Genomic DNA, 27,870 nt, shown 5'->3' with positions numbered 1-27,870 from the left:
CACTCCATAAAAATGTATATTTCGATCTGCCAAATGAGAGCAAACGGGTGAGTTTAGGACCCTGCGACTCTATGATATGTCGAGTGGGTGGAGTCAAGGATGATTGACAGGATATTCTGGAGGCACGGCAGGCGAGTAATCTCTGGCAAACTGACCACAGCCACACCGTCACACACTACCGACGGCGAATTTTAACGAAATTCCGCCCCAACTCGGGAATTTCATCGTGTTTTGATGCCGAAATATTGTCCAGAAAGCACCATCCATGGACTTCTATCTCTGATGATCGTGTTTGAGAGCTGATAATGATGAAGATGAAGCTGCGAGCGGCGGGAGGCGAAAATCACCGATGCGACTTGAATTCCGTTAACGGAACCGAACGGGAGAGCGGCACCGGAGCGGCTCCGCTCGATAAGGAGACGGTGTTCGAGTGGTTCGGCTTACAGCTGAACCCTGCCGGACGCGTGGAGCTGCTTTGCGGGCTGTTGCATATGTGTCAGCCGCTGGAGCTGCGCTTCTTCGGCGCCTGTCTGGAGGATCTGGCCCGGAGAGATTTCAGCGTCCTGCGGGACTTCGAGATCCGGGCCAACTGCCCCGCTGATCTAGAAGGGCTGGTGGACGTAAGCGACCCCGTGGTGCTGTCCAAACTGCTTGTTTATTTGTCTTTGCTCGGATCCAAGAGCAGGGAATGCGCTGGGATTCTCTTCAGGACGTTGAGTCGAATGGACGCGGGGATGTGCGGGGCTCTACCGGAGCCGGAGACGGTGGACCAACTGCGGCTGCTCTTCATGATGGGCTCGCTACACCCGGCGTTCAGTTTCCATCAGCGGGTAGAGCTGCGTGCGCAGTTGGACAGACTCCAAAAATGGGTGTGTGATATTTACCTCAATAATAATAGTGGCAAAAATACTATGGTAATTTAATGTTTTGATCACGTTCCCCAAAATATACGATGAAAGTTGGAAGTACCACCCCTACAGAAAATTCATGTGACAGTAACTGTTACCAGGGTATATTAAATGGTAAGACCACGGTTCCTTATATATATATATATATATATATATATATATATATATATATATATATATATATATATATATATATATATATTAGTACACATATACATCTATATGCATAAATACAGTAGGCTATAGGGCCTACCAACATTACTATTTTTATTGTTTTTGAAAGAAGTCTCTTATGCTTATCAAGCCTGTATTTATTTGATAAAAAATACAGAAAAAAACAGTAATGTTGTGAAATATTTTTACAATTTAAAATAATGGTTTTCTATTTTAATATACTTTAAAATGTAATTTATTTCTGTGATGCAAAGCTGGATTTACTCTAGTCTTCAGAGTCACATGATCCTTTAGAAATCATTCTAATGCTGATTTGCTCCTCCGTTATTATCAATGTTATAAAACAGTTGTGCTGCTTAATATATATATATATATATATATATATATATATATATATATATATATATATATTTATATTTATATTTATATTTATATATATATAATTATTATTATTATTATTTTTTTTTATTTTGAACCGGTGATACTTTTTTCAGGATTAATTGAGGAATAACAGCATTTATTCAAAATACAAATGTTTTCTAACAATATAAATCTTTATTATCACTTTTTATTTACACACTTTACACATCTTGCTGAATAAAAGTATTCATTTAAAGAAAAGAAAGAAGAAATTGCTTACCCCAAACATTTTAACGGTATTGTATATTGTTACAAAATATTTCTATTTTGAATAAATGCTGCTCTTTTTTTCTTTTTTACTTTTGATTCAAAGAATCCAGAAAAAAATCATAGGTCTCACAGGTTATAAAAAAAATATTAAAGGGTTAGTTCACCCAAAAATGAAAATTATGTCATTAATGACTCACCCTCATGTCGTTCCAAGCCCGTAAGACCTCCGTTCATCTTCGGAACACAAATTAAGATATTTTAGATTTAGTCCGAGAGCTTTCTGTTCCTCCATTGAAAGTCAATGGACGGCATACTGTCCATGTCCAGAAAGGCAGTACAGACATCATCAAAGTAGTCCATGTGACATCAGTGGCATGACCAGCGTCGGCCAATAGTGAGCCTACGTGTGACGTACAACACAGATGCGCTGCGCAAAAACACTACGTGAACTCACTCGAGGCCCAGAGAGAAGGAAATGAATAGTGGCATAAAGTCGTTATTTTTGTTTACTTTTTGCGCACAAAAAGTATTCTCGTCGCTTGATAAACTTAAGATTGAGCCACTGATGTCACATGGACTACTTTGATGATGTCTGTACTGCCTTTCTGGACATGGACAGTATGCCGTCCATTGACTTTCAATGGAGGAACAGAAAGCTCTCGGACTAAATCTAAAATATCTTAAACTGTGTTCCGAATATGAATGGAGGTCTTACAGGCTTGGAACGACATGAGGGTGAGTCATTAATGACATAATTTTCATTTTTGGATGAACTAACCCTTTAAGCAGCAAAACTGTTAACAGCATTGATAATAACTCAGCATTAGAATGATTTCTGATGGACATGACTGGAGTAATGGCTGATGAAAATTCAGCTTTGCATCACAGAAATAAATTATATTTTAAAGTAGCCTATATTAAAGTAGAATATTATTTTAAATTGTAATAATATTTTACAATATTACTGCCCCCCCCCCCCCCCACACACATATTTTTGATCAAATAAATCTAGGCTTGATGAGCATAAGATACTTTTTTTCAGAAACATTAGAAATGGTAATGTTTCAGAACTTTAAACCTTTAAACTTTAAAAATATCCTAAGGTATTGAAATTCATGTATCATTGTATTTACATGGTACTCCGGGGAATATTATGGTTCTACTATGGTATGTCCAAAACATGGTAGTAGGGCTGTGACGGTATGGGATTTTTTCTTACCGCGGTGAAGAAGCAACAAATATCGCGGTTTGGCGGTTAACCGACATCCCCCCCCCCAAAAAAAATCACCCGCGGCCGCATCACACACTGCAGACGCGATCAAGACCATGTAGCTTGTAAATGACAATGGAAATGAATAATCATAAAGCAGTATTCTTTATTAAAAAAATGACAAATTAACATTTATATTAAATTGTAAATATTAATAATTAACTATTAATTAGGTAGTCTTAAGGCCGGCGACACACTGGCTGTGTGGTGTGAGTGTGGCGTTTCTGTTGCGTGTCTTTTTCTATGTCTTTGCACACCAGAAACAGCGCTGCTGCTGCTAGGTGACATATAAGCCTCATTGGTGATATATTCGACATATGGGGAGAGAGTTGTGGAAGGCCTAGGCTACTTAATGTTAAACATAAATATATAGCAGCAAAGACAGCGTCGGCACTCGGCAGTATTGACGGCAAAATAGGCTACAGAATATTTCGTACTGTATTGACAGGTGCAATATTTGAAAATCGATAATATTTTTTTAATTACATTTATATCTAGCCTACATTTATGTCAAAACCTTAACTTTCAAACATCAAAATGTAATTTATTAATATGTAGGCCTATTCATGTCAAAATGACATACAAACATCTTTTCCTATTATATTTTGCCAGGAAACGCTTCCAACACGCTGATTTCACGCAGCCGTTATTTTGAAATCGAAAGCGAGGCTCCGGTGGGAAGAAAACCGGAAGTGTCGCCTTTAATCATAGGAGACTCGTGAATGCGATGGCGTATTGTTGTGTTTAATGATGTTGTGTCAATTCTAAAACTGTACATACATTTCTTTCATACTTTAGACTATGTACAGTGAAATTTATTAATAAATAAAATATTTTTTTTATATATAATTCAGAGAGTAAAAAATGAAGCAGGAATGAACTATATACATATCCTATATTAGATATTATCTTCCAATAGTGTAAATCGCGGCAGCAGCTTCAGGTTGGTAGTCCAAGGCATTGTTGTTTATCTGTACTTCCGGGGTTCTTCCCACCGGAGCCTCACTTTCAAGTTCAAAATGGTGGCTGCGTGAAATCAGCGTACAGGCTTGCGTGTGAAAAATAGGCGTTGGTTCTATTTCTGGCATGCACGCGTTTTCAGCGCGGCTCGTGCCGCACTTAAGTCCTGCAAACGCCACAGGACGGTTAATTTTTCTAAGATGTGGTCTAGTTATTGGTTAGTGGTATTTCCTCACGAGGATACTTTTGTGCGCCTTGTCCAAATTCACCGGCTTCCCCTTAATTGTCACCTGCCTCAAAGGCGACACAGTATTTGGCTTAGACACTAGATTCGTGGCTATTTTTTTAATCATTCGGCTAGCGCCGTCAACTGTTATTTCCTATACCATATAAGAGAGATCGCTACTTGCAATTAAAATCTAACTCCAACTGTTTACGTTATGCTTGTCTTTTATTCCTGTGTTTGTTTGTATTTAATTGAACATTATCTGTAAACATCACAAAACCTAGCAGTTAATTAATAATAATCAGACACACACAAAAAAATAAATCCCCCATAGGCTATGTTTAACGGACTGTCCCTCGACTCCCTCCCTTGCACAGGAAGCGTTTTTTTTCTCCAGAAGCCCTTGAACATGGGACTCGCAGAATACAGTAAATTATATAAGCAAAATATGAATGTGTTTATAGTTCATATCACACACCATATGCACTCCAGTAACTTTCAGCAAAAAAAAAACAAAAAAAAAAACGTGCGGTGATGACCTCACACCGCGGTAGGCATCTCATCAACGCGATATTGCGGTGATGCGGTTATCGTCACACCCCTACATGGTAGTAAGTAATATGATACTTTTTCATATATTGTCTAAAGTTACTAATAAAAATGACCAAAACACTTGGAGAAGCATATACTAACCATTCTGTACCAATATAAATCATGTAAAGGTTTAAAGTCACTAACAAAAAGTACCATATATATCATAGTATAATTTGAACATGTTATGCCAATACTAGTAGGCTAGATATCAAAATACCATGGTGTTATCATGTGATGCCAAACTTAAACTGGTTCATGAAACTGAATAAACCTCTAGCATAAATAAAAGGAATGTGTGCTGGATTCCTGTTGGAATTTCTATCATACTTTCGAATCAATCCCAAAGGATCAAATAAGATCCTACTGGATAAACTGACACTCCTACAAGATCTCTCGATTATTATTACATTTTTAGTCTCATTGGATATTGTGCAGTGCTTATTAAAGTTCTAAATGTTTTGTGCTGGAATAATGTCTCACTGTTTGGGCAGTTAAAGGAATCACATGGTTCCTGAAAGATTTTATTTACATTCCATTGGATGTTCTGCAGGTGCCCGTTCCTGTTCTTGTCTTGTTGGGAGTTCTAAAAGAACCAGTTTTGTTTAGTTCTGTCGGAATCTTGGAAGAAAATTCCATCTCGGAATGTTTTTAGATACTCCAAAAGGATTCCTTTGTTGGTTTGTTTGTTTATATTGACAGCTGTCAATATGTTCAGTCATGTAAAGTGTCTCTCTTAAACAAGACACTGACAGGAAAAAACCTGGCAAATACTGTGATCAAATATATTATTAATCAACATTAAAGTAAACAAATATTCCATTAACAAGAAACAGTGAGATCTTACAAACAAGTGGTATGGCATTGCAATATTTTTTTATTTTTTTTATGTTTTATTTTTTTTGCCTGGTTATCTAGTGTGAGTTATGTGTCAGCAAATTATAGCACATTCCCTGTTTCCTCCTTGATAGGAATATGGAATGTGCTATCTCAAATCAACAAAGCCTTTAATCCAACACAAGTACATGATGGGACGTTTGCTTTGCTAAATTCGTCTGTCTTATAGGCTTGTGGTTCAATGCTATCCTCCCTGATCTCCATGTGAATGACTTTATTGTGGGCTTTGCATTTTGTAAATGAGGCCATGTGTGGGGTTTTTCGTCGCACTCATTAGACTGAATCGGGTCTCCAAAATGACATTGTCTGTCTATGAATGTATGTTGTTTGTTGCTCAGATGTCAAGTTGAGAATGATGTTAATGGTTTAAATGATGGCGATGAGTCGTGGACATTTACGCTGTAGCATTATGCTCAATTGCTATAATACAAGAGGAAACGATGGATCACTTGGTTCAATCAAAGTAATTGACATATTTTGAATGACTGAATGTGAATGGCTTTTATTTGGTTTGATTGTGTAGGCCTAATGCCGCGTTCCAGGCAACCTGTAACTTGTGTTTTTCCAACCTTATACCCGTGAAGGTGCACTGGAACGGCAGTCAAACCTGTGACTTTTCCACCCGTGAACTCGTACTAGATCGATGTACTCCCAGTTACGAGTTGGAAAAACACGGGTTACAGGTTGCCTGAAATCCGGCATAAGTGTCGCGCCTCATGCAATGCTTTGATTTACGGACCACATTTGGAAATGTCATGTTTCTAGATCAGTTGTTGTCGGATCGTGTTTTGTTTTCAAAAAAACACCAACGAAATGTCTTGAAACTAGGAAATTATTAAATTAGTGATACAGCAACATGTGGGCTATTTGCTGTACAACAGTTTATAACTGCACTTGATTGGTTAACCGAAGTGGTGTAGTGTCCAATAACAAAATCCACTTACAGCCGTCAAAGTATAATAACATTTTCTGTATGCATCTCCAAAGTATTTGAGTAATACTTAGTAAGTAAATATTTAAGTGTTCATTTAAATTCAGCATTTTCTTTGTGCACTTCATTAACTATCATTCATTTTTATTATATATTTATTATAATGGCCATCCTGCTGTCTACTAGATGGATATTGTCCATTAAAAAATATATATCAGTTATCAACTATTTATAATTAGTATTGTTAAATGGCTATATATATATTATATATCATATTATCCTTATTCTAACCTGCTCTGACATGATAAAGTATGCCATTTTAGGGGACACAATGACAATAGGCGTGAAGTCGGGTGAACCTGAGTCTTGTCACCTTAGACTAATGTTTTTGTTGGTTCCTTCACTTAACTGTATATTAAACATCAAATATGGCTTTTGTTTTGTTGCTAAACATTAATTTTTTTCTTTTAGTGTGGAAAGGACAATAAACCTACAGTGTATATAAATTTATATATTATAAACTTGAGTCTATTTTCCTTTTTAGAAAGTGTGATGTTAGAAATGAATGTGTTTACTCACCTTTTTAATGAATTTTCTTTCGCTGTGACAGAGCCAGTTTTCCAGGCCGGGTTTCCTCTGTCGACACCGGGAGAATGACGTAGACTGGACTCTTTGCAGCAACGCCAGTCCACACCTCAGTGGCACGACGCCGAGGGAAGGTATCTCACCGTCGCATGTTGAAAACCTTAAAGAATAAAGCCACATTTGCAGCCGTGTAACGATGATGTTTGATGTTGCAGTGGTGCACATTGAGAAGATCATTCTGAAGGAGGTTACTATGGGAGGAGAGGGCAGGCTGTACAGTTTCGAGGTAAGTTCAAAAACCTCTCAGAGACAGACGAGTTTCAACGCTGACGTTTCATTTAAAAGAAGCTTCCAGGATTTTCACAGTTGTGGAAAATGATTTAGAATGACATGCACCCATAGTTGTGTGTCAAAACGGTAAGTAAGAGTCTCCTAAGAAAGCAAGAAAAGAAATGTTGGTTGGTCTGTACAGAATCTACAGATTTCCACCAAATTCAAATGACTGTATTAATGAATTTGAATTAAATTCTAATTTAAAGTGCCTATTACGGTATTTTAAAAGTTCCTAATTTTGTTTTGGAGGTCTCCCACAAAAGTTTTATATGCATCTGAAGTCAAAAAAGACTTAAAAGACATAAGCAGCATATGTTTTTTCACAGCGTCTGAAACGGTTCAATAAAGGATTCAGTCGCTCTAAACCCGTCCTTTCCGAGAGCCTACTCTGCTCTGATTAGTCAGATCGCCCAGTCTGTTGTAATTGGTCTACTGTTTACAGTGCGTGCTGGAAATGAAACGCCTATTACCATATCTGTATTTCAGCTCTGGAGGCTTCCTCAGTGATCGTCTTGATATTAAAGCAACACTAAGTAACATTTTTTACCTTAAAATAATGTTTCCAAAATCGTATCAGTGGTTCATCAAGTCGTAACAGGGTGAAAGGCACTTCTGCATTCGCTTTGCAGCCCTATATTGGCTATAACCGCGCTATGCAAGTTTGCCAAACCGGGTCGCGCTTCTGTAGTTCGAATGAGACATAAGAAAACTACAAATTTGACTTGCTTTACGTCAAGCGTTACAATAGTCATCATTTAGTTTTTCTTCGTTTCTGATGTCGCAATACATCATACTTTCATGAAATCATGCAACATACTCTACCTTGTCTGTGGACATCGTTCATTCAAAGCCGGTGCTGGATAAACAGCGTGTGAAGGTTGGCTGCGGGCGGAGAAATTATTTACGACAGCGGTAATGGACAATTCCGCTTCCAACCTGTAGGGCGACCGAAGAGGAAAAGTTCCTTAGTGTTGCTTTAATCGTAATGACGGCGCTGATTTTTTCGTATTAATTCCAGCATTTTTTCCAATTTGCATGCAAAGTGGATTGCAGAAAGAGTTTGACAAAAAAAGTGACAAAAAGAACTATTATATTAAATATTGTTATCGTGAATTAAAATTTCTCATATTGTGAAATAAGATTGTAGTCTTATTGCCAAATTTATTCCCTGCATAATCATTGCTAAATATAATAGAGTTTAATCATTTTTAAAATACATTTTCTTTAGGCAACACAATAACAATAATTATTATCTAATCTCAATATCTGCCAGAATTTTAATGTTGCTGCATCCTTAATATTTGATGTATTTGATATTATACTGCTATATGGAGTGGGCTTAGATTGCTATGGAAAAGATAAGGTTCAACATGAAATCAAAATGGACCCTATTCACTTTCTTAATTCATGTTCTTGGTGTTATTGTACATGTTTTTTCAATACCAAACCGCCTGGCCACATTCTGGTATGCTAACACCCACGTTTCACGATTTAGTCAATTCCCGATGGACAAAGTCCTACACTAATTTTTTTTCTCCCCTCATTGAATATCATGTTCCACTCGGAAATACGCTGTACAGTAAAGTTTGAATTTAAAACAATTTGTTTTATTTGTGCTAATGTGGTTGGTTAAAAAGAACATTGATGTTGCGTAGGTGCAGTGTGAATCAATTCACAGTTAATCACAGTTAATGTCTTTGTCGAAGCTGTTGTTTTAGATTTGCACACACGCTTTGCATTATTCATGGTGTTAAAAAGGCCTTAAAATGAACGTGCACTCAGCCTCTATGGCTCCAGACATGTCCTGAAAGCTGAGCTGAGCTCTCGGCTGTGCACATGAGATTCTTGTCTCTCTGGGACAAGTGAGGAAACATGCAAAGCCTGAGCTGTAAACATCCGGTTGTTGATACAGAGTTGACAGCCTCACCAAAGAGGCTTTGGCTCAGCTCACAGTGAGAGTATGGACCAGTGCCAAAACAGCCAGGGAGAGAGAGAGATAGATAGAGAGAGAAAGAGAGAGAGAGAGGCCTGACTGAGAGAAGTGCTTTTCTTTTCCTCTGCTTAATGTATCGTGTAATTTTCAGGGGTCAAAACTGCCCTGGAATCCTACAATACAGTTTTATCACAAAAGCTACGATAAATATCTTGTTAAAATCATTGTACCAAGGAAAATATGAAACTAAGGAAAGCAAGATGAAAATCTTGTATGTTTTGTTTGGGCTGTACTGCAATTGACTGACATCTTTGATAAGTGAGAGAGTCATTTTTTTGTGTGCATTTTTATAAATATTTTTGGTCAAAAAATTTGGTCAATACAATGGAATTCACAACCCTATATACTTTGATATTGTGTCGCATTTTCGAGTGAAACAGTATTTAATGAGAAAAATGAAGCGCTTGAATTTGTCTATGGGCCGTGAAAAGGTGGTTGAAGGTGAAAAGTTGAAAAACTATAGAGTCCGCTAACTAGGCTTTGGTCATCCTGATGGATTGGTTTTAAGACATCAGTCCTTAAATTGACCGCTAGAACCGCTCCTACAGCCGTACTCATCAAGACTGGCATCTTTAGCTGTTGCGCCATGACTCGTTCTGTTTTTGTTTTTTTTGAGCGTTGTGTTTTTAGGACGCATGAACTAGTTCCACTTTTAAAATGGCTTTGACAATTTCACTATTAATCAGGTCTTGTAAAAGGTCATGCTGAACTGTCTGCCTAAAACTTACAGACAGGGTGCGAGTGAAAATTGGCTTTGACATGTAAATAAAACGTTATTTGACTGTTGCTTCGGCATTATGCAACTATTCTATTTCAGGGGCTAAATGTTCAGTGACAAATGTTCAGTTTATTACAAATAAACAGAACTTCCATAACAGCCTGTCTGCTGGGCTGTGGTTCAGTTTTCGTAACCTAAAGGTTGTTTGGAGGCTGAAGTGGGAAGGCGACGTATTGAGGACATGACAAGACTTTTGCTCTACTTTCCCCAGGATATATTAAGATAGAAAACAGTGCTGACAGAGATTTTTAAGTGTTTAAAATCACAATCTGTCTGTAGCCATGTTTTCATCCACCTATTTTTATGCGCATTTGTGGATATTGTATCCAAAACTGCTGGATGGAAACGCATAAAGATGCTCTAAAAATGCGCTTAAAGACCTTATGCGCTCTCCGAAAGCAAGATAGATTACACGTTTATTGCATTTCGTCTGCGTGCTCTAAGACACAAGTAATTTATCATATATGAAAATTAATATGCAGTGTCTTTTCCTACTTTTCTTAGTGATATTAAGCGCCAGTTTATCAGGAAGTGACGATTTTGTCCTCTTCGACTCACTGAATGTTTTATTCGCAAATGTTTAAAAGTTAAATTCTCAAGTTTGGATGGAAACTTGTTCCGTTATCATCATAAATTGCATAAATTACTGTTACTTCATATTATTAAACATGAAATGTTTTTATTTTCAGTGTGAACATAACATTTTAGATGCTGTGATTTGTGCACAATCACGCCTGGTTTGTACGCGGCGTTATTCCAATCCAGAATGAGTTCACCTCAACCATTCTAATCAAAACAAGAATTGAAGGAAAAGGAAATCTGTCTTCTCCCCCAAATTCGAGCCACTACCTTTACTCTGTTTGTCTTCAAGTCTTGAATTCCAACTTAATGTGAGTTGCATCCCAATCAGAAATCCCCATGCGTCACTATAAGATGGATTCTCCACCCTTTCCCAGGCTTACAACTGAACCCTGACCACCTGTGTCTCGCCAAACCCTACGATTAAGACATCAGTATTCACTGGAGAAGCAGACCAAACCGCGTGCCAGCCCTTGTTAAGGCTAAAATATTTACTCCGTGCGATGGGCTACCCGGGTGTTGAAAGAGCCGGTTTGGAGTTACAGATAAACACTGTTGTCTGAGAAGGAGGAATTGCTGCAATTACAGACATCATCTAATCAAGTCTTTTTGAGTGGATATCTGGAATGGAATGGAACTTTCACAATGGCTGTAATTTATTTAAACATATATTGTGTATTTCTACTGAAAACTACAGGGAAAAAAGTTCTTCTCTTCTGTAAATCCACAAACATGAAATGGCTTATATATATTATGTATATGTACATGTACAGTACCAGTCAAAAGTTTGGAAACGTTACTATTTTTAATGTTTTTGAAAGAAGTCTCTTATGCTCATCAAACCTGCAGTAAAAAAAACAAAAAAAACAGTAATATTATGAAATATTATTACAATTTAAAATAATGCTTCTCTTTTTTAATATACTTTAAAATGTAATTAATTTTTGTGATGCAAAGCTGAATTTTCATCAGCAAGTACTCCAGTCTTTGGTGTCTTATGATCCTTCAGAAATCATTCTAATATGCTGATTTATGATCAATGTTGGAAACAGTTGTGCTGCTTAATATTTTTTTTATAACCTGAGATACTTTTTTCAGGATTATTTGATGAATAAAAAGTTAAAAAGAACTGTACTTATTTAGAATAGAAATCTTTTCTAACAATATACACTACCGTTCAAAAGTTTGGGAACAATAACTATTTTTTTTTTTTAAGAAATTAGTACTTTAATTCAACAAGGATGCGTTAAATTGATAAAAGGTGATGGTAACGATTTATATTGTTAGAAATGTTTTTATTTTGAATAAATGCTGTTTTTATGAATAAATGCTGTTAACGTTTTACTCATCAATGAATCCTGAAAAAAGTATTCCAAAAAAATATATTAAACAGCACAACTGTTTCCATCATTGATAATAACTGAGTATCAAATCATCATATTAGAATGATTTCTGAAGGATCATAAGACACCAAAGACTGGAGTACTTGCTGATGAAAATCACAAAAATAAATTACATTTTAAAATATATTAAAAAAGAGAACCATTATTTTAAATTGTAGTAATATTACTGTTTTTATTTTTATTTTTTACTGCAGGCTTGATGAGCATAAGAGACTTCTTTCAAAAACATTAAAAATAGTAATGTTTCCAAACTTTTGACTGGTACTGTATATATGTGTGTGTATACACACATGTACATGTACATATACATTTTATATATATATATATAATACACACACACACACACACACACACACACACACACACACACACACACACACACACACACACACACACGTGTGTGTGTATATATATATATGTATATATATATATATATATATATATATATATATATATATACACACACACATATAGTAAAAACATCTATAATGTTACAAAAATTTTCATCAATTTAATGCATCCTTACTAAATAAATATATGTTAAAATATGTTAGTTATGCATGTTTAAATATTCTTTTCAGTTTAGCTCAGAGACTTCGATTTCTTTTCTACAAAACGTTTGCATGAGCTAAAGCCTTTGCGGGATTCATTTAAACCAATTGACCTTTCGCCGAGCCCCGCCCCCCTTAGTTACTGTTGCTACGTCCGACAAACAAATGGTCAAACACGACCAGCGCGACAGATTGCCATGACGGAAAGAGGTAAAGTTATACCCGTGCGTGTCAGTGACCTTTTTTGGAGCAATACCTCCGCGATATCCTCCAGATCGAGGCAAAAAGGGTTACAGTATGCAGTGGAGGGATATATTCAAAATATAAAAATACGCAATGAAGGAGACACGATTACTATCTACGTCTCTATCGAGGCTAATGCTTAACGTTACCGGTGTTCATACACATCATTTGTGATTATGACAAAGAACAAGGAAACAAGTGTTTAAAAGCATTGTAAGACACTTACTGTTGTGTTTTTGTGTGAAAGAAAAAACTGTCTCTGAAAATAAAAGTGCTGTCAGCAATAATTTCTTATGTGTGTTTTTTCGCATAACACGACTAAAATTTTAAATGCTGCAAAACACATGGGCGTTATATTCCCGATGCTGTAGTTTATTTGATCAGTCACAGTATATCATTAATCAAGCTTAATTTGACTTTTCAACTACAATTAGGCAGGGTGAACTGAAAGCTTTTACAATCTTTTAGCTATAACTATATCACTGACAAAAGTATGTGGTGCATTTTCTTCCAAAAATGATTTTCTTTCTCAAATTCATGCTTCAAGTTGACAAAGCACAATAAACGAAATCACACAATAACTGTTTAACCAGACATAGCCTTAATTTGCATCTAAATAACTTTCATTGATTGTGTTTAATAATGCACTTACCATAATATTTATTAGGGGGACAACAGATCACAAAAATCGCGGTTGAGACCATAATATTTATTAGTGGGGCAACGGATCATAAAACTCGCGGTTCAGACAATATTATGTTTTTTGAGTTACAGATAGGAGTTTTTCAGATCAGAAAAACAAAACAAAAAAAACTTTAAGTAACTTAGCCATCGATACCACAGCCAGCAGGCGTATTTATGCCTCGTAATGTTCGACACATTTAACTGGGACTGGGGCCGTCCACACTGTTTTATCCATTGTAGGCACCGCTCACGTTGTGCTTTCGGCTTTGGGAATGGAAAGAACACAACTCCTCCAGACAATCTCTCGGGGTTTGTAGTGTCCGATTTACAAACGCCATGGGCGCACGCTTCACCATCTTGCTAATGTTTGTCGGACCTGCTCACATAGTAACGGTTGCTATGATGTGTGATTGGACAATGGCCGTTTTGGGGGAGGGGCCGGCGAAAGGTCAATTGAATGCTATCGGCTGAAATGCTGAGGCCTAAAAAAGTGCTGTGACCCAGTTTGGCAAGAATGGATTCTGGGCATACGCCCCATGCTGATGTCATTGTCTTTATTTAGACTGGTTTAAATATTTCAGGTATGCCCATATTTCAATGGGAGATTCCATTAGAATATTTTATTTACCTAACACACCATAAGATTTGAAAATGAGGTAATAGTCTAAGAGCTCGAATGTTCTTCTCTTGCTGTAATGTCATTTCTGGAACCCAAAGTATTGGAATATTTGACCGAGGACAATGTGAAGAAATCCAAGTTAAGGCATCTGTGGCAAGTGGACAAGCAGTTATTCATGTCTGGGTGAAATATGATGAGCTTTGGGGAATCCAAGTAAAAGATTCATTATGTTCAGACCGATGACAGTCTAGTCTATTCTCACCGAGCTTCTGTTCTTTTGCAGGTGAAATGGTCAGACTCTTCATCCACTGCTGTCACCAAAACTCACCGTGAGTTGGAGGATTTTCTTTTAAAGGTGAGCAGAGAGACAGGTCTTTGGTGCTCGGTATTTTGTGTTCGTTTAGTCTCGTGGATCTGGCGCACATGCCAGTGTGCCAACCAGTCGGGCAAGATGCCACCTGGCAAGACCAGCAAGGGACATCCATCTGTTTCGGTTTCTATTTCCCTCTCTCTGGCTCTGTTCGAAACAGAACACTAGCATTCTGCATTGTGTGTACTTCAGTGTTCTTTTAGTATTATTTACATACAGTATTTATTAATATTTGGAATTGGCTTTTGTTTTTATATTTTCATTCTTAATTTTAATTTTGGTTTAGGTTTTAGTAATTTTGTTACATGCTTTTTGTGCTTTTGTTATTAGTTTCAGATAGCTTGATTTTTATTTAATTTAATTTTATTTTTGTACCTCAACTTAAACTTTTTTTCAATTAATTGCCAAGGAAACTTTCGTTTAAGTTTTTCATCTAATTTTAGTTTTTTTTTTTTTTTTGATTTTCGTTTTATCTAACAATAACAACACTGATGTACTGCATACTGTGTGTGTGTGTGTGTGTGTGTGTGTGTGTGTATACTTGTTTAACCTACATCGTGGGGACCAGCCAGTGGATAGAATATACAGTTTGTGTATGTGTGTGTGTGAGAGAGAGAAATTACATTCCAATCAAATGATTGAATCAAGACTCAAGCTATTACACTGGTAATGGAGAGTCAGGTCGGACACATTACATTGTAGGAGGCAGTATTCCACAGTGTAGTTTGGTTGTGCACAGCAGATTTAGTCTTAAGTTGGGTCATCTGGTTATTCTATACAGATAATTTTCATACTGTGCACGGTATTCATTTTGCATACTGGAAATATAGTATGCGCAGTGTGGTATCCATAAATTGTGTAAAGTGAGGTAAAATAATCCCTAAAACAATCCCTCTATCTCTCTAGCTTCCTAAGGAGCAGAGCCCAGATGGCTTTGAGAAGGGCATCGTCAGATTACTCAGTCGTGGAGATCAATGTGAATCAAGAGAACTGGAGAGAAACCTCAGGTGAATCTCATTTCGTTCAATTCATGTTGAGCGAATGATGGGGACTTTTTCTATAACTTTTAATCGAAACATGTTACATTTGCGTTACTCCTTAAAAAAATCGATACTTTTGCATTCCTTTTTAAATCGCTTAGGCTCTATCTTTTCCAGAACGGAGCGCTTGTACATGTTATTGTTCAATTTGAAGCACTATTCGGTATACGTCACTACCCAGATTGCAACATATTGTCGGCACAGATCCAGCCCACATCTGGTATGTGTGGATTCCACGTGTACCAGATGTAGGCCGGATCTGGGCCGACACTTTATTGCTGTCTGGGTAAAATCATATTTAGCCATGTATATCTATTTTATATTTAATGAATGAATTAATTTTAGTTTCAAAGTGTGAGCATGAGGTGGAGAGAGGATTATAACGAATACAACCTAAACCTATCCAGACCCCCTCCCTGACTAGAAATGTTTAAATTTTATAGAAGTATGCAGATGGTTATAAATTCTTCAGCGATTGAAGATTTGGATAAAGTTTGTCACCAAATTGTCAAAGGGAATCAGTGTTCAGTGTTGTTTTTGTCACATGAAACAAAGTGTCCTTTTCAAGTCTCAGAACACATGGCAGTATTTGGGTCAGTAACACTGATGTCAGGACCAGAGGGGATTCTACTTCCTGTAGCACAGTTTAGATGCGGTCACAGATTGTGCTCGCCTGTACCAGCAAGAAAATGTTTTACATTTTAAAAACCTTTACCTCTCTCTTGTTCATTTGCAGGGAGAAGTTCCTGTCTTTATCACAGGATGTCCTTCAGAGATGTGATGTTTCCAGGTTCTTCCTGTCTGATGCTTCTGTACTGCCATGTAGCCACTGTGAGGAACCTTCTGACTGGCCAATCAGATGATGACTAATGTTAAAATGAGCAAATGTGAGCATCTGTCCTGATCTCTCTTTGTAATACTAGCCCATCTGCTCCTCTCTGCAGGTACCAGTGCGCCCGTGACCAGAATCCATCAGCCTGAACGTGGTTTCTCTGAGGACTGCTCCGAGACTTCCAGCCTAGAGGAGGGTGAGAGATCCAGACCTGTCAGATCTGCCCTAGAAACACACGCCAACACCATTACAAGTGCTCATGCTGTACTGACTGCTGCAGTCTCATCGCTGTCTTTTCTCTTTACAGATGTGGAGGCTTACAGTGTCAGAGCTGCGGGACTGAGGTAAACCTTTATTTTAAAAAAAGAATCACAGTTTCCAACGAAATATTAGGCAGTTTTCAGCATTAATAATAATAATAAGAAATATTTCCACTGAAGACTGGAGTAATGATGCTGAAAATTCAGCTTTGCATTGCAGGAATAAATTACATTTTAAAATATATTCAAATAGAAAACAGTCATTTTAAATTGTAATATCACTCTCTCTCTATATATATATATATATATAATTTATTTTTAGTTTTACACTATTTTTGATCAAGTAAATGCCACCTTGGTGAGCATAATATCTTATTAATGGTAATGTATTTTATCTAATCATTTTTAACCTAACAAACATATTTTTTTGTGAAATGTTTTGCTTCTAAACTGTGATTGTGCAATCTTTCTTTAAAATGTCTGAAATGTTTGATGTTTTATTATGTAATTCAATGACATTCATATATTAAATGTCTCTTATGCTTCCAAATACTTCTGGGCCACCGTATGTGATTAAAATCAGGACTGTCCTGAACAGATCGGTAGAGTAAACTATGGCTGCATCTGGAATCACATACTTCCCTATTATGTAGTTGGTCAAAAACAGTATGTGACAAAAGTAGCATGTCCGAATTCACGGTACACATAAAAAAGTAGGCAAAAAGTACTCGATCGTCTAACACTTCTGGAGAGATTCTGAAGTGTGATATGATGGACACTTTACTATCCCATAAGGCCACAGGAGAGGATTTATGAATGGCAGTGAAGCGATGTAACTGATGCTGATAGATCACATGATAATGACAACATGGCGGATGTAGTACGTCCGGGATTGCATTCATACTACACACACTCATCCTATATAGATCGTACTTTTTTAGCAGTTGTGAAGCAATTACTTGTTCAAAAAAGCACCTACTCAAGAGAGCATGCGATTTCAGATGCAGCCTATGTTCTTTGCCTTCTCTCGTCACATAATCCGTGTTCCTCTCGCTGTAGTAATCAGCGCTCTGAATGCCAGAGGAGAGGAAACTGTGAGCAGAATGGAGAGAGAGTTTGGAAGAAAGAAACTGAATTGGAACAGGTGAGGCTGTGAAATTGCTTCTCTCTCTTTGGTATTTTTGGAATGGTATACTGCTACTGTGCACATAGTGCATACTGTCTATAATGAAATACTGTATCCTATTACTCAAATTTAATTTCCAGAAGTTAATAATGTACTGGGAAGAATCACTGTTTGATTGGACTGTCAATCAATGTTTTTTAACATGAGGACAGGGCGCTACTCACCGAATTCAACTTGAAACCTAATGAACTAATGTGATTACAATGCAGCATACTACTTCATTGTGTAACCTATTTTGCTTACTATTTAAAATTGGTCTTACTATTGGTCATTCTAACAATTTAAGGTAATGCACAGATTTATTTTTACGTATGTTATGCTCACACGCTCTTGTTCTGTCTCCCTGCAGAGCTGCTCCAGTGACAGAAGAATCTTCACAGCTGGACAGAAGAACAAAGGAAGAGCAGCTGGAAAAAGGTACACACAGTTCAGGCATTTAAGTTTAATTTTTATGCTTTTAATTTGGTATACTTTCAGTTTCATGCAGACTCTTATTTAGACGTTTGTTAACTGAGCTGAAACAGGAAGTTTTAGAAAACTAGAGAATTAGAAGAATTCAAGAAGAATTAGAAACGCATTAGAAACGGCCCGTTGATTCCCCAGCAGAAGCATCGCTTGTATGTTTATAATCTTTGGTCTGACTAAGTTAACTTTTAAACATTTGATTTTGTACTGTAAAAGTAATGTTCATGAAAGCTAAGTGGCTTAGCTAATTACAGTATTTTGCTGTTTGTTTCCTAGTTTTCACATCTCATATGTATGGATTCAGTACAATGTGAAGAAAATAAATCTGCATACAAAGAACTCAGGATTTCGTCATGTTCATGAATAGAGAGAGTTTAGCTCACTGTTTAGTTGGAGTTGTTACACCTCAGCGAGAACAGTACACACACATTTCTTTGATTTCCTTCTATATGGGTGCAGATTGTAATGTTGACCTGTTTTTGTGTCTGAACTGAGATAACATTTTGAAACAAAATGTACGCCAAAAACCCCAAAGATTTAAGACAGTTTCTTTTGCTCACGGATGCAGCAGGAGTGCATATGCTCACGGCTGCTGTACCACTGTTGTATGTTTTCAGGGATAGAGGACGACGAGTCGCTGGTGTCAAGAGTTCTAATGGGATCCAGAAACCTTCTGCAGCACTGATGATCAACCAGGCAGCTTGCAAAGGTGTTTGTGCCAAAAACCACAAAACAATAATGATCAATATCTGTGCATCTCTAAATACATCACGCATGCATGTATTACTGCCTTACAGTGACCTACAACCTTGTTTTCTCCTGTCCTTTGGTTTCTAGACACCGGAAGGGACCGGTATGGGGACACATCATCAGAGAGCTCAAACTCCGTGCCGTCTAGCCCTGTTCACCAGAAGAGCCTGGAGGACCAAGGTGTGTTACATTTCTTTATGCACGTTATATTTTTGGTCTTTTTATGCCTTTATTGGAGGGGACAGTATACAGAACACGAGGCTATCTGCATTTTATGACACTACATTTATGCATTTAGCAGATGCTTTTATTGAAACGACTTACAAAAGAGGAACAGAAGCAATTTGTCAAAGAGACAAAAATATTCATAATGTACTGTGCCGGTTTATTAGACAACTAGATTTGGAAGCAAAATAGAGAAAAGGAGAAATGCAGAATGTTGTTTTCAGAATGTGTTTTTAAAGAGATAGTTTGTCCAAAGAATCTGCAATAAACTAAACCTCATGCTTGGGCTGGGTGGTACAGAATGAGGCAATAACAGTCATATCAATATACAATAGTTTAATATTACAAATGCATCTGAAAAATAGTGAAATAGTGAGCTGCTGTGGGGAAAGTGCACAATACAATTTGTCCTAAACATGAGACATGCTTTATATTAAAGGGATAGTTCAGCCAAAAATTATATTACACCCATGATTTATTCACCCTCAAGCCGTTCGAGATGCATCCATCTCCTGTGAACGCGCGTCGACCGCTGCCGGAAGCCAGTTATTTTCATTTATAAAGTTTTAAATATGTATATTTTTACGACAAAACCGCACAATTACCCTCAGAAGGCCTTCGTTTATCCCCCTGGAGCCGAATGGATTACTTTTGTGAAGGATGCATGCACATTTTTGGGACTTGAAGGAGGTGGACCCCATAGCTTCACATTATAACCACTGAAAGATTTAAGACATTTTCTAAAATAACTGAAAATGTGTTAGTCTGAAAAATGATTGACATATGCATCTCGAACGGTTTGAGGGTGAGTAAATCATGGGTTTAATATCATTTTTGGCCGAACTATCCCTTTAAGTGCTTTAAAATAGCCGGTAAGATATAGCTAAAGTGTATAGTTTAATATAACTTGCCCCGTCAGATGCTGTTTAATGAATTGGAGATGTGGCATTTTTTTTCTCAGTGTATAACTTACATTTAATATGTATATTATCCATCTGTAAATGTTAGAAATTCATGCAAATGTTTCTATTTTGCTGTCAGTGAACATGTGACCAGTGAACATGCCAAACAGGAGCACAATAATTCTGACTAAAATAAACATTTTGCTACAATATTTCTTGTTGGACATGAAATGTGCATGTAACTGTAAAGTGACTATTGTAATGGGTTAATCAAATGTAGGCTAATCTAAATACTAGGCTCAGATGAGTGAATATGTGTTCCTCTAACCATTGGTCACATCCTCCAGAAAATAATTTGATTTAAAAATTCTAATCTGTTGTCATATACTGTAAATTATTGACATTTTTAATTGTTTAAACTTGTGTCTATTCAGATACAGAGAGTCAGTCGGATAACTCGGCCCAGGAACCAGCTGAAAAGACTCACCTCGCCAAAGGCGTTGGCGGGAAAGCGGTTGCCATGGTGAATCCATTAGTTGCCGAGCCCCAGAATGTTCCGCAGCCTTCAGTGGTGGAGTTGGCGCTGACCGCGTGTCTCCCCTACTCCCTGCAGTACAACACTACCCAGAGGGACACTGGACAGGGTAAGATAACCATCACCATCCCACTGGCCCAAGACCCGGGAACATCATCGGCCAGCGCTCAACCGCAGCAACAGCCACCGCTGGGGGCGTTCAGTGTCCTCTCGCCCAGCCAGTGTCCTCTACAGCCCGCCAACATCACTACCAACAATCTCGTCAAAACAAACGCTAAGCCTTCCGTTACTGCCAGCGCCAGTTCCTGCCCTCTCTCCAATAGCCAAGTACCAGGACCTTGCCCCACGAGTGTACCCACGCACACCCCGGGGCCGGGCCCCCTACCACCCCCCGCGGTCACACACAGCACGGCTCAGAGCGATTCCTTGTCCTACATCAACAGCTCCAGTCTGCCGGTCACCCCACAGGCCTGCGGGATGCAGCAGGGGGGCTGCAACTCTTGCGGCTGTCGGGGCACCTGCGGGGGCAACGGCACCCATCAGACACCCAGCTACTTCCTGCCGCCCCAACCTGCCCGTCAGATGTTTGGGCCTCCGCCTACCTTCTTCCACCTCCCTCCGTCTCTATGCAACAGCTTCCCTGCCCAGGGTCATCAGAATAACGGGACGCCTCTGTCCTTCTACACCCACAGTGCTCCTCCTGCGGCGTTCCTGCACGCTCACTCGGATCACATAATGGCATCGCAGGCGGGCTACAGCCTGCCTCAGATGCCTCCCTTCCGTCGCTTTTACCCTCCTGTCTTTCCCCCGGTCGGCCTGATGTCTAGCGGAACCAACATGAAGAAGAATAACAACGTGTCCTGCTATAACTGCGGCATGAGTGGACATTACGCTCAAGACTGCAAGCAACCGTCCATCGACGCCGGGCTTACAGGTACGATGATGCGAGTAACTCTCTACACAAGTATGCAAAGACAGATGTAATTTTTTTTTTTTTTTTTACATATCAATTGCCAATTTTTGCATATCATCTCCATTATCTGCTTGGGTATTTAAAAAATGTTGAATAATGAACTCAAAAAAAATAATACATACATTAGAATACAACCAGAAAATACAGGAAATTTGTATGCTGTATTAAAAAAAAAAAAAACAGTAAAGGACAGCTTCTATAGTTTAAAGTAGGCCTGCTCTATTATGGAAAAAAATCATAATCGGGATTATTTTGGTCAATATTGAAATCATGATTATTGGTGGGCGATATGATCAAAGTCTTATTTCATGATAGGAGTCATTTTAGATCTCAGTAAAATTTCACAATTAATGATAGGCTACTTCAGCAAAAACTAATACTAGGTTAACTGATGTAGCCGAGTAAAAGGTCCTCTAAACCATTACAGAACACAGTCAGCAAGACAATAAGAACAAAGAAACGAATTACAAACAAAATAGATAATAGTTACAAGAGAACAAAAATTCTAATTAAATAAAACAGTGCTTTAAGTTTTTCAGGAGGATGTACTAACAGTGGTATTCAGAGAAATAGCCTACAACAGATAATAAAGAAATCAAGTGTAAAATACTGTAACTGCATAGTCTTCACTGTATACATTAAATATAGCTTATAATAATCCTTATTAAAGCTACAAAATTCATTCAAGAGCAGTGAGTGATTTTATCATTCTTTTGTTGTTTGAGTAACAGTAATGGCACAGACTGAAGCAGTGATGTATAAGCAGTAACAACGGTTTACATTCACTTAAGACATAACCGACTCTGTTTACAAGGATATTTACCCTAATGGCATTTTGACATTTTTGAGTGGAGGCTATTTGACAGATAAGGCGTGAATCCAAAGTCCACAGTGTACTTTGCCCTATGCGTGTTCGGCTCTGTCTCGGAACGCGCGCGCACAGAAAGCTGCCCAGGAACAGTATCTATTCAAAGTCCACAGTGCACTTTTCCTATGCGAGGGCCAAATCAGGGCTAAATCCGAAATGAATCACTATTCCCTACGTTAGTCCACTAATACAGTTACTTGAAGGAGTGAATGAAAATGAGTGAGCGAATTCGGACAGCGTTGAGTGTACATCGGCTGTGCACTCGTTATTGCAGTGCAATGTGGGATAGAATTAGTGCACTCGCCCACTATGGTTTTGGACACCACAACAAATGGCTGTCCCCTCTAATAATGCCCTATTTTAGGGTATAGGGGGAGATTTCGGCCCAGGTTTGTGCAAGACATGCTTGAACATTATATACACGTTGTATGAGTTTAATTCATTGGAAGCTTGCTAATAGGACCAATCTTTAATCACATCATTCCATTCAAAAGGCCAAAGATCACAGAATTTGACAGACATATATTTATAATTTTGCATCACCAAGGCCACTCTCAAAGGGAAATCAGAAATCAAACTGGATTCTCAAGAAACTTGGAAAATAAGGAAAGGTCAAATACCAAAAAAGGATAGGAATATCAAGTTTCTTCATTGAGTTTATTCTTTTTTCGAGACCGGAAGAAGTCCACCAAAGACCTGGCTCAGCATCTGGCAGCTTCATCGGGATTGTTGACCCTTCTACAGTCCAAAGAAGCTTGATCAGGAAAGGTCTTAGCAGCCAAGAAACCACTTTTTCGGTGGGTGAACCAAGTTATGCTAAATCTCATAAAGATTGGAATGAAGATCAGTGGAAAAGACTATTATGGAGTGACGAATCCAAAAGTTTTGGGGCCAAACGTCAACAATGTGTAAGAAAGAAGAGTTGGAGAGTGATGGAAGAAGGAGTGCTTCAGTGAAACATTGTGGAGGGTCTGTCCTGGTTTGGGGCTGCATTTCTGCCAGTGGTGTTGGTAATATTGTCCAAATTGATGCGATTGTGAATGCTGAAAAGTACAGGCTGGTTTTGATTTACCATGCCATCCCTTCTGGATAACGCCTGATTGGGAATGGTTTTATTATTCAGCATAACGATTCCAAGCACACTGCTAATGCAGTGAAATCTTTTGGAGAGAAAAGCAGCCGAAAAAACAATCAATTCATCTTCCACAAAGTCCAGACCTGAATATTATAGAGGCGGTATGGGATCACCTGGACAGAGAAATAAATAAAAGACAGCTTAAATCTAAAGAATAATTCTGGGAAGTGCTGAAAAAAGCCTGGTACAATATACCAGAAGATTACTTGAGAAAACTACAGGACAGTCTCCCCAAAAGAGTTCAAGATGTGCTTTGGGACAGGAGAGGTCACACTAAATACTGACTTTTGCCCGAAGAAGCTTTATTTTTTATTGTGTACATTTTTTCCTGTATTTTCTGTTTGTATCTTAATAAAGAGAGTGAAAAATAAATATGGATTGTCATTACCTTTTTGCTAAAACAACAAAGCTGGTGCTGGGTTAAGACTTTTTATATATACACACACACACACTCACTCACTCACTGGCCACTTTATTAGGTACACCTGTTCAACTGCTCGTTGACGCAAATATCTAATCAGCCAATCACATGGCAGCAACTCAATGCATTAAGGCATGTAGACATGGTCAAGATGATCTGCTGGAGTTCAGACTGAGCCTCAGAATGGGGAAGAAAGATTGTTTCAATCTGAGTGTTTCAGAAACTGCTGATCCACTGGGATTTTCACACACAACCATCTCTAGGATTTACAGAGAATGATCTGAAAAAAAGAATATATCCAGTGAGCGGCAGTTCTGTGGGTGAAAATGCCTTGTTGAGGTCAGAGGACAATGGCTAGACTGGTTCAGCGGATAGAAAGGAAGCAGAAGAGCATCTCTGAACACACAAAAGCTACAGCAGCAGAAGACACACCGGTGACGCTCCTGTCAGCTGAGAACAGAAACTGAGCCTACAATTCACACAGGCTCACCAAAATTGGACGACAGAAGATTGGAAAACCGTTGCCTGGTCTGATGAATCTCGATTTCTCCTGTGATGTTCAGATGGTCGGGTCAGAGTTTGGCGTAAACAACATGAAAACATGGATCCATCCTGTCTTGTATCAGCGGTTCAGGCTGCTGGTGGTGTTGTAATGGTGTGAGGGATATTTTCTTGGCACACTTTGGGCCCATTAGTACCAATTGAGCATCGATTAAACACCACAGCCTACCGGAGTATTGTGGCTGACCATGTCCACAGTGTACCATCTTCTGATGGCTACTTCCAGCAGAATAACATGCCATGTCACAAAGCCTAAATCCTCTGAAACTGGTTTCTTGAACATGACAATAAGTTCACTAAACTCAAATGCCCCCCCTCAGTCTCCAGATCTCAATCCAATAGAGCTGATTTGGGATGTGGTGGAACGGGAGAATCGCATCATGGATGAGCAGCCGATGAATCTGCAGTAACTGTGTGATGCTCTCGTGTCTATGGACCAGAATCTCTGAGGAATGTTTCCAGCACCTTGTTGAATCTCTGCCACGAAGGATTTAAGGCAGTTCTGGGGTTTTTCACTCCCTGCGCTTAACCCCAGGTTATCGTCGTTCTAAACACCGCTTTTAATCCCTGGGAACGTTTCATATTTGCAATTTAGTAGAGGAGTTAGCACCGTTATTACCCATTAGCGCCACATCATATTTGCGTGCTTTAGACAGTCACGAAAACACTGCGCATTGTATATAAAACTATAATTTTATCGTTTGAGAGGAAAAATGTCAAACGGTGACAGACAACAACAATTTTGAGTGAAGAGACTGGAGGCAATTTAATTCTTACCTTTTTATAGTCTGAAGTGTCCATTCAGTATAAACTCGATAGTACCGTCGGCAATACGAGGATGCGCAATGCTAGAGCTTTTATGTAAACAGGTTGCGTTCTGCGCTCATCCACTCAATGACACGGCAAATAAGAATCTAAACCAGGGTTTAGGAAACATCAGCTTATGAATACCCAGGATACATTTTTAGCCTGAGTTAAAACTTAAACTAAACATGTACATTTTGTTTGTTTTGCCAAAAATAGCAATTTGAAAGTAGTAGCATGTGTCTGGCTCTGTTCTATATATTTAAATGTTCTTGTGTTGCTGTTAGCGGCGGCAGTAAAAAACCTCAAGGGAGCGACAGAGTTGCATACCGATGTCCAGGGCCACATTAAGACCCTTGGGCTTTACCTCTTGAGAGGCCCTTCATCCTCCAGAACTATTTCCTACATTCACTCAATCTTCTTTATCACAAGCCTTTTATTTTGCAGGAATAAATGCCATTAACAAAACATCCGAACCTATTCATAGTTCCTACATGACGTCACAACATATGGGCATTTGCCGACCCGGCGCCATTTCTGTGGGCAGAACATTAGAAGAAGAAGCTGAAACGAGTTAATTTCGTGATAAAAAGTGAAAATGGTCATCTCCTGCCGGGTCAATGGATGTTCAAATCGTGCCGGAGGTTCAGTTAAATTTAGCTTTAGAAAACTTAGCTTTTGTCAGAACAACGACGGAGGTTATGGCTGGCGAGGATAAAGAGGAAAGAAACTCCCTCAAAACACGCAAGAATTTGCTCAGAGCACTTTGTGTCAGGTGCACAATGTTGTGTTTTATTGCGAGTGTACACAAATATAAGTTAACTCTTTGCAGTTTGAATGATGTCCTGTATGAACAAAATGACAAGGTATTAAAAACATAAAAAAACAACATTGTTTCCACTGTTCGATCGCGCCCGCGCCTCTCTCTCACTCTCACACACACACACACACACACACAGACAGCGTTAGCGCATACGGATCCACACCATTTATGACTGAAATTTTCGCATTGTACCTCTCTGTCTTGTGTTAATAGTCTCTTTATAATCTCTGTCACTTTGTCTCTTCATGATTTTCGTAACATTATAAACAGAAGGAAATATTCGAAATTTGCTTGTAAAACTTTGTAAACTCCATAGACAGTAGGTAAACACAGCAGCTTATGCCATCAAAGATGGCGTCTCCGGGGAGGTCACGTGACATTAATTGGCCTGTGGAAACTATGTATAGGTCTGCCATGTGAAATATAAGCATCACTGCATGAGCTACACAGTCCGAACTATTTGCACAGGCTACTAAGCACTGCCTACGATGCCTGTGCTTTGTGTCCACATTTTTGTTTCCAGCCTTCTGCTTTTAGCGCTCATACTGATACACGTCTGTATGTTTCAGGTGGTTTCCGGCTGAAGTATGTTGCCCCAAACACCTCAGAAGCTCTTGACAAAACCGATTGACAGAAAGCAGGGGACCAAAGCCCTGCCAGCCAGCGATTCCAGAGTCCCTTTAGATCGAGTTCTGTTTGTATAAGCGTCCTTGTCTGGAGAGGTTTGCTTTAAAAAAAGAAGAAAAAAGAAAAAGAAAAGCCAATGCAAACGACTGATGGCAAGACAAGTTGCTAAACTAAACGAGTTCTCTTAGAAATTAAATGATCTTAATGTTATAGTTTAAATAGGATGGATTGAAAGAGGAATTTTGTTTTAGGTTCAGAATAGTTTATTGTTGTAAGAAGGATTTTATTCAAGCTGAGGTTCTCATTAGCAGCGTCTGGCGAAGTGAATGAGAACATTAAATTTACTTGAGTCCTGTAGTGCAGTATTTTTGTTTTATTTTTTCTGACACGGGTGAATCTTTATAGGCTTTTATACATGCTACGAGAGAAAACGACAAGGAAAAAAAAAAATACCGCAAAGGAATATTTTGGAAGTTCTTGTTTTGTTATTTGAAGATATGCGTGTTCTCTTTCTGACAGCAGAGGACGTTTTTGAGGGCTTATAATGATGCTCTTACAACATTATGCGCTGCTGGTTTGCCCTGTTCTCCTTCTCAACGCGATGCACTACAACTGTTGTTCTCTGAAAAATGTGAGTCAGGTGTTTGAAATGCACTGAAATAGCCAGATCTGCAGTACTGCCTCTCATTTACACCTCTGACCACTAGAGGCCGCCATAGTTACTCATTTCAGGAGACT

At 38.4% G+C, this 27,870-nt stretch overlaps 1 protein-coding gene across 1 annotated transcript; it reads left to right on the top strand.

Moving 5' to 3' along the window:
- The first annotated feature begins 35 nt into the window (after positions 1–35).
- Positions 36–27,281, top strand: zcchc2 (zinc finger, CCHC domain containing 2). Its single transcript, XM_081374488.1, has 14 exons — positions 36–869; positions 7,198–7,306; positions 7,388–7,458; positions 14,639–14,710; positions 15,632–15,732; positions 16,502–16,596; positions 16,710–16,793; positions 16,905–16,941; positions 17,917–18,001; positions 18,393–18,460; positions 19,126–19,217; positions 19,346–19,438; positions 20,820–21,854; positions 27,075–27,281. The coding sequence occupies exons 1-14, from the start codon at positions 306–308 to the stop codon at positions 27,134–27,136; spliced, it is 2,568 nt and encodes an 855-aa protein (XP_081230614.1). The 5' UTR covers positions 36–305; the 3' UTR covers positions 27,137–27,281.
- Positions 27,282–27,870: the final 589 nt, after the last annotated feature.

This window comes from Scardinius erythrophthalmus (assembly GCF_964197995.2).
Source record: "Scardinius erythrophthalmus genome assembly, chromosome: 9".
Lineage (NCBI taxonomy): Eukaryota > Metazoa > Chordata > Actinopteri > Cypriniformes > Leuciscidae > Scardinius > Scardinius erythrophthalmus.
Note: the sequence above shows the minus strand (reverse complement) of the source record. Positions and strands in the feature narration are given on the sequence as shown.